The sequence below is a fragment of the Bison bison genome, unplaced genomic scaffold (assembly GCF_000754665.1).
Source record: "Bison bison bison isolate TAMUID 2011002044 unplaced genomic scaffold, Bison_UMD1.0 scf7180017864371, whole genome shotgun sequence".
Classification (NCBI taxonomy): domain Eukaryota; kingdom Metazoa; phylum Chordata; class Mammalia; order Artiodactyla; family Bovidae; genus Bison; species Bison bison.
In genome coordinates this window covers 13,245,940-13,253,580 of record NW_011494943.1, presented here as the reverse complement: position 1 = coordinate 13,253,580, position 7,641 = coordinate 13,245,940, and the positions used below count along the sequence as shown (strand labels likewise).

General features: G+C 45.9%; 1 protein-coding gene across 1 annotated transcript in view; it reads right to left on the bottom strand.

Moving 5' to 3' along the window:
* TBCD (tubulin folding cofactor D) overlaps positions 1 to 7,641 on the bottom strand; it is a 146,953-nt gene that overhangs the window by 129,262 nt on the left and 10,050 nt on the right. The window contains exons 4-7 of the mRNA XM_010856553.1: positions 6,730 to 6,827; positions 5,664 to 5,765; positions 4,285 to 4,428; positions 2,318 to 2,373 (exon numbers count right to left, since the gene is read on the bottom strand). Of these exons, the coding sequence (XP_010854855.1) occupies positions 2,318 to 2,373; positions 4,285 to 4,428; positions 5,664 to 5,765; positions 6,730 to 6,827 (400 nt within the window). The remainder of the gene's footprint in view (positions 1 to 2,317; positions 2,374 to 4,284; positions 4,429 to 5,663; positions 5,766 to 6,729; positions 6,828 to 7,641) is intronic.

The following is a 7,641-nucleotide window of genomic DNA, read 5'->3' as shown; positions in this document are numbered from 1 at the left end:
TCAGATATGCAGATGACACCACCCTCATGACAGAAAGTGAAGAGGAACTCAAAAGCCTCTTGATGAAAGTGAAAGAGGAGAGTGAAAAAGTTGGCTTAAAGCTTAATATTCAGAAAACTATGATCATGGCATCTGGTCCCATCACTTCATGGGAAATAGATGGGGAAACAGTAGAAACAGTGTCAGACTTTATTTTTGGGGGCTCCAAAATCACTGCAGATGGTGACTGCAGCCATGAAATTAAAAGACACTTACTCCTTGGAAGGCAAGTTATGACCAACCTAGATAGCATATTCAAAAGCAGAGATATTACTTTGCCAACAAAGTTCCGTCTAGTCAAGGCTATGGTTTTTCCAGTGGTCATGTATGGATGTGAGAGTTGGACTGTGAAGAAAGCTGAGCGCAGAATTGATGCTTTTGAACTATGGTGTTGGAGAAGACTCTTGAGAGTCCCATGGACTGCAAGGAGATCCAACCAGTCCATTCTAAAGGAAATCAGTCCTAGGTGTTCTTTGGAAGGAATGATGCTAAAGCTGAAACTCCAGTACTTTGGCCACCTCATGTGAAGAGCTGACTCACTGGAAAAGACTCTGATGCTGGGAGGTATTGGGGACAGGAGGAGAAGGGGACAACAGAGAATGAGATGGCTGGATGGTATCACCGACTTGATGGACGTGAGTTTGAGTGAACTCCGGGAGTTGGTGATGGACAGGGAGGCCTGGCGTGCTGCAGTTCATGGGGTCGCAAAGAGTCAGACACAACTGAGCGACTGAACTGAACTGATAAGTCAAATCTCCATGCTGTAAGCCTTAAACTTGTACAGTGCCATACGTCAATTATATCTCAACAAACCTGGAAGGAGAAAATAGAGCCAATCAAACGAGTACGAAGTTTAATGTTGAGTGTCTGAGGCTGTGCTAATTTTACTAACCAAAGGTCTACTCGAGCCGTGGGGCTGGAGAAAGAATACACCACACCTTCATCGCGTCTGGAAGACTGACCAAAGGTCTAGGCCGGCCTGCCGGCCCCTGGAACAAACCTGCGAGTGCAGCCACGTGCCAGGGACCAACACGCCCACCGGCAGCGGAGAACAGAGGACCCAGCGGTTACACCTCCGGGCATGACAGTACATGTGAGTCTTATTTTGCACTTTTTTTTATCTTCCAAAACACACGATTACTTTCACAGTTAGAAAGAAACCCATGCTTTTTCATTCCTTGTCAAAACCAGGAGAAAGCTCTGTCGGTGACTTTCTCCTCACCCAGGGGAGGTATATCAGACATGTTCAGCTGCTTCCTTCTTCACTCCTAAAATCAGCCTCCTGAATTCAGCCTCTGCCCAATGGCTTAGCAAGTACTTCCACAAATACTTCCTTCAATGTCCCTGCTGTTGCTGCTGAGTCGCTTCAGTCATGTCTGACTCTGTGCGACCCCATAGATGGCAGCCCACTAGGCTCCCCTGTCCCTGGGATTCTCCAGGCAAGAACACTGGAGTGGGTTGCCATTTGAATGCCCCATAAATCAAGCACATCTCTTCCCACCTTGCACAAGATCACGGCTACACACCTAAGACAAGGTGACCCTGAAGTGTTGCCACAATCAAGACATCCAAAAGCTCTTACAGCCAGTTTTCAACTTTCATAAACATGGAGGAGGGATAAAAGTCAAATTTTTTAACTTATTTACACTCTACACATACTTTAAATCACATCATACAAAAGAGTTATAAAAACTGCTTTCTTCCATTCTCATATTCCATGAAACAAGTTACTCAGTTTTCATACCCATCTTTGGCACTATTTTTTTTCTTGAGACTTCAGGCCCTGCTGCCTGGGTCGTCTTACTCAGCTCATCAGAAAAATCCATCTTTGCCTGCTTCAGGCACAGACTGTTTTTAGTTAACATGCCATGTTTGGGGATTTTTATCATTGTGATTGCACAATGATGCAATCACAGCCCATGATCTCCACAAACCACAGTGTAGTCTGCTCTCTAAGTGACTTCCAAAGGCTCTTTTAACTGACACCCCGCTAGAGGAGAGATATGGCCCCACAAAACTGCTACACCTGTTCAAAATCTGCACTCCCTTGATGGGCCCACAAGCCACTAACCTGGCATCAGGTAACCCTGAGCCCCTGACCAGCACTGAAGGTGGTCACATCAGGTTCAGGGTTCCTTTACCAGTGCTGGGTTCCCTCAGGGAATGCAGCAAAGTCCTCAGGACGGCAAAGATTCCCCAGGCCTCGCAACCGAGTGTCCTCTCTGATGACAACAGAGACACAGGTAACAGACGGCAAATCGTCTCAGAAAGCACTTACTTGGACACGAGGACAGCAGCTGCGTCTCGGGCCTTGTCGCTGACGACCAGGTAAGACTACAGGGAAGGGTAAAAGGACAGGCATAGTTACACACATAATATAAACATCAGGGACCCGCTCGGCCATCTGGTCCCTCACTCAGCAGATCCACTGGTCAGGGTGCAGGCTCAGCGGCAAAGGCCAGACACTCTGAAGCTGCATGAAGCACTCATGAACTTGAGCTCAGGGCTGCAGCTGCCACACATGTGCTCACCCTCAGGGAAGGGCCCAATCCCCACGCAGCGTGTGGCCACACTCCTTGAAATGTACATCTGCAAAAGTGACTGGAAAATGAAGCATGTGTGTTGCCACCCAGAGTGTGCACGGAACAGGCCTGGGCCCGCCAGCTCCATGGCATTCAGATCAGCCAGGAAGCCCTGCTCAAACACAGGAAGGCTGCAGTTCACCGCAGTGACTCCGACACCTCTCAGAGGTTTCCAATTCTCAACTGCTTCCCAAACAATATACTTAGAAGATCTTCCTTCTGAAGGACAACTCTCTAGAAACTGGGCCTCTCCTTGGGCAATCCCACTTAGGAGACAAGCACCCAGAGGGTAACCAAACTCAGCTAGAAACAAACCACCCATCTAGAAAAGACTATTAGTATTTTAGAAATAAGGATACAGTGGTGCACCTTTTCCCTTAACGACCGTGAGGGAGATGTCTACTTACTGACGTGAGACATTCAGACCAAAGTGCTCCAGGGAAAAGCAGGTCCCAGAGCAGCAGGACACCGCGGCCCTGTACACACGGGCCACAGGAAGCAGTGTGAAGAATAGGCTGGGAGCCAAACCCCTGGGTTCAAATTTGGATCCACCATGTGTGAGAAAGAGAGCTGGCAAAGGCATTTATTTTTTATACATGTTGCCCCCTCAGTAAAATGAGGATGAACAACAGCGAACTGTCTCATTAAGCAAGATGAAAGAGTTAATGTATGAACAGCCTCTTAGAAGAACGTCTGGTGCAGAGCAGGCACCCAGAGCAGCTTAGTTGAAGTGTGGCAGGCGTCCTGCCCACCAGCGCCCACGCCCTGTGTAATCCCTCCCATGTGGGTTGGACACAATGACTTGCTTCTAACCAAGACAATTTGGCAGGAGGTAGGATGTCACTTCCATGATGACGTCACACGAACGTGTGACCTCTGCCTTGCTACAGACCCTGCCCCTTGCTGGTTTTCACAGAGTAAGCCACCACTGTTGTGGGGGGGGGCGGCTGCATGGCAAACAGCCAGCAAAGCACTGAAGCCCTCAGCCAACACCCTCAAGGTCTGACTCCTGCCAACAACCATGAGAGCTTGGAAGCAGACCTGTCCTAGGCGAGCTCAGCCCGCAGCCTGGGGAGACCCTGAAAGAGAGGGCCCAGCGAGCCATGGCCAGATTTCCTGATTCACAGAAACTATAAGATGATGAACATGTGCTAAGTCATTCAAGTTCAGGGTAATATTTTCCACAGCAGAATATACAAAAACCTGTATCTACACACATAAGGCATGCATCAGGAGAACCTTGAAGAAAAAAAATAAAGTGTTATCGCTCAACACTAATAGTTGAGAGATTTCACTTTAATATTTTTCCTGCTTTTCTTTCTGATTTTCCTATGATGATCATGTATTATTTACATAGTGCTAAAAATTAAAAAGTTAGATTTTAAATGGACCTTTCTCTTATCACTGCCCCCTTTTATGCTATCATCAGAGTATCTGTATTATCTACAGAGAAATGAGATTTGCTGAAATAATACATCCTGATCCCTGTAAGAATTATCAGTTTCATGTTAAGTTATGAAATGGAATTCCACCTCACTGAAAAAGGGTAACAACAGCTGAAGAAATACCCAAACATCACAAGTGTACCTAATTAAGTCCCAGCGGCAGGATGGCACGAGAAAGGACACCGGTCAGCAGCTCACTACTGCAGGGCCACACTCACCTCCGCTACCTGGAGGATACGGTCCATGGTGGATGCTCGCTCTTGCCCAGGCTGAGAGAGGTTTCCGTCGAGGCGGGAAAAATCAAACGGGATCAGGCAGGTCACAGAGAGCCATAGCAGCAGCATGTAGCGGGTCTCCCAGGTCTACGGGGCCGGGACAAAGCAACATGATTCCTGTGTGGAGGGCATCCACACAGTCCCACGGCCCCTCCCGCTCAGCGCCCACCCAGGACTCCAAACACACAATGCTCTGCCGCACGACCTCTGGCACGCAGCCTGGCTGCTACCTTGGCAGGCAAGAGAAACAGCAAAACGAACAAATAAAAATCATTAACATGTCAGTGTAACGGCTTCTTATCCCTGGCACCCTTCAGCATGCAATCAGCATTTCAAGAAAAATGGAAAACAGAGTCAAAGATAAAAAAAACCAGAAGACTTAAGAGTAAAGAAAAAAATTCTCAACTTCTTATCACAGAGGAGTCAACAAAACAAGATTCCGCTTTGGCCCCAGACTCCCTATCAGAGGCATGAGAAACGGAGGAGAGCAGGCCACATACACGGCAAGACAATTTCCTGAGTTTGAAGTTAAAATCCATGTGCCCTTCTGAATGAATCCTGCGCCCGAGCGCACTCCACAGCACACACAACTGCAAGGCTGGCCATTGGCAGCCATCTGGGAGCCTGAACTGTGGGAACATTCCCACTGCCTCCTAACTGATGACGGTCACTCTGTGCTCAGACAGCTGGCACACACCATGTGGCTTATGCTGAACACCTGCTCACCTTCCGTGTTTTCGTATGTGCCTGGCAGAGTTCCCACATGACCAGCCTCCTAGAAATCGTGGGTGCTGGCCCCTGTGATCTTCCTGTTGGGACACCTCATGTGTTCTCACAGCTTGGTGCTGTGGGAAATCGCAAGTGCCTTGGGTGACCCAGTGTAGAGAAGACTCTGGAAGCTCACGACTGATTTCCTCTGGACTTCACCCCATATGCCTTCTCCCTCTGCTGATTTTGTTGGAGTCATAGCCATGAGGATAACTAGATGTCAATTCTTGTAGTGGTCCTAGGGAATCACTAAACTTGGAGTGGTCTTGGGGAGCCCCAACATAGTTCTATTTTAAGTAAAAAAAATTTTGGATAATAATATAGTTATCATCACACCGTATTCAGGTATAGTTTTCTTTATAAAGGGAATTTTGAAAAGAAAATAATTTAAAGCAACATACGTAAAAAGAGAAAATCAAAGGAACAAATGAAAAAGAGGGAATGAACAAAATAACACAAGATAAAATCGAAGGAAACAGGAAAGGAACCTGCCAGTGTAGAAGCAGGCAAACCAAGGAAACAGTGAGGACTAGGGGGAGGAAAGGGACACTTACTTCATGGTCTTTAGGATTCTGGTTTGTAAACATGTCTAAAACAGGCTGCACATCAGCCACTTCATGTGGAAATAAACGAAGAAATGTTTTATATCCTCGAACCTATCAAATAAAAAGATACTGAATCATACAACCAGAAAATACAAAAAGTAGCAAGATTACTTCTCTATTATCAAAAATCACCAACTATGCCACCCAATGATCAAAGAAAATTACATATTACAGTGATACAACTTAGTAAGACTAAACAATAAGAAAGCCACCTTTACTTCTTGAATCATTTCAGAAATGTGTTCTGTTCCAGTTTGACCAACCAATCTTGGCTCATCAGAAATACAGATATATTACAAACTAACAAGTTTTGCATCTACCTTGATTATGAGGAATAAGTCCTCAAGAACCCAAAAGGTCCCAAATTCATTAAGGCTTCCACGAAACATGGTGCTACACTTTCAGGAGACCCTGCACTCAACCAACCGAGGGCAAGGAGTGTGCACGCAGGCCTCTCTCCACCACACGGCAGGCCCCACAGAGGCAAAACCCCAGCCGGGAGGGCCGAGTCTCTCCCATGGTGCGTCTACAGGCCAGCACACACATCATCTGGGAGCCTGCAAGAATGCAGAGTATCAGGCCTCATCCCAGACCTACTTAACTCAAAATCTGCATCCCATGAGATCCCCAGAAAGCCATCTGCACATTCATGTCTGAGAAGCATTTCTGCTTCCAAGTTTGTTCGTCTTCTCCTCATAGGAATCTTTTCTCAGTTACTGACACATACTTACATGTATGTATGTGTACATATATCTTCTCCCTCCCTTTCTGGTTAGCTGATGCCTGATCAATTCAAGTGCAAGATGATGAAAACAATGCTGAAAAATGCTGTTGCAGCCAAAGGACCCCCTGGGTCGCTAACAACTGATCCCCAGCACATGGTAAAAAGAGAAACGATGAAACCCACAACTTTTGCGTGAGAACCATCTTTCCTGATAACATTTTGGAAGGTACCTCTGGACCAAGTTTATCAAGAAAGTGTTTGGTCAGCTACAATGTGCCATCTAAATATTACCTTGGAGATGATGTAAAGAAATTTAAAAGCCAGATGTACAAGGTCTGCTGGAGATGTCTTATTTTGCACAAATTCCAACAACAAGTTCAACATCCATTCTAGGGAAAAACAAACGTAAAACATTTGCTATTAAACTAAACATCAATGTGACATTAAAACAAAATGCCCAAAGAAAAAAGAGCTATTTAGAAATATCAGAATAGTTTAATATTAGTAAATCTCTATAATCCAAGTATCAACAGAGCAAAAGAAAAGGTTTCATCTTCAGTTTCTAAAAGGAGATTAGAGTTAATATAACATTGACTCCTGCTTTTAAAATGTAGGAAAAATATTATTTATTATTCAGTTCAGTCACTCAGTCGTGTCCGACTCTTTGCAACCCCATGAATCGCAGCACGCCAGGCCTCCCTGTCCCTCACCAATTCCCAGAGTTCACTCAGACTCACGTCCGTCGAGTCGGTGATGCCATCCAGCCATCTCATCCTCTGTCGTCCCCTTTTCCTCCTGCCCCCAATCCCTCCCAGCATCAGAGTCTTTTCCAATGAGTCAACTCTTCACGTGAGATGGCCAAAGTACTGGAGTTTCAGCTTTAGCATCTTTCTTCCAAAGAACACCCAGGACCGATCTCCTTTAGAATGAACTGGTTGAATCTCCTTGCAGTCCATGGGACTCTCAAGAGTCTTCTCCAACACCACAGTTCAAAACCATCAATTCTTCGGCACTCAGCTTTCTTCACAGTCCAACTCTCACATCCATACATGACCACTGGAAAAACCATAGCCTTGACTAGACAGACCTTTGTTGGCAAAGTAATGTCTCTGCTTTTCAATATGCTATCTAGGTTGGTCATAACTTTTCTTCCAAGGAGTAAGCGTCTTTTAATTTCATGGCTGCAGTCACCATCTGCAGTGA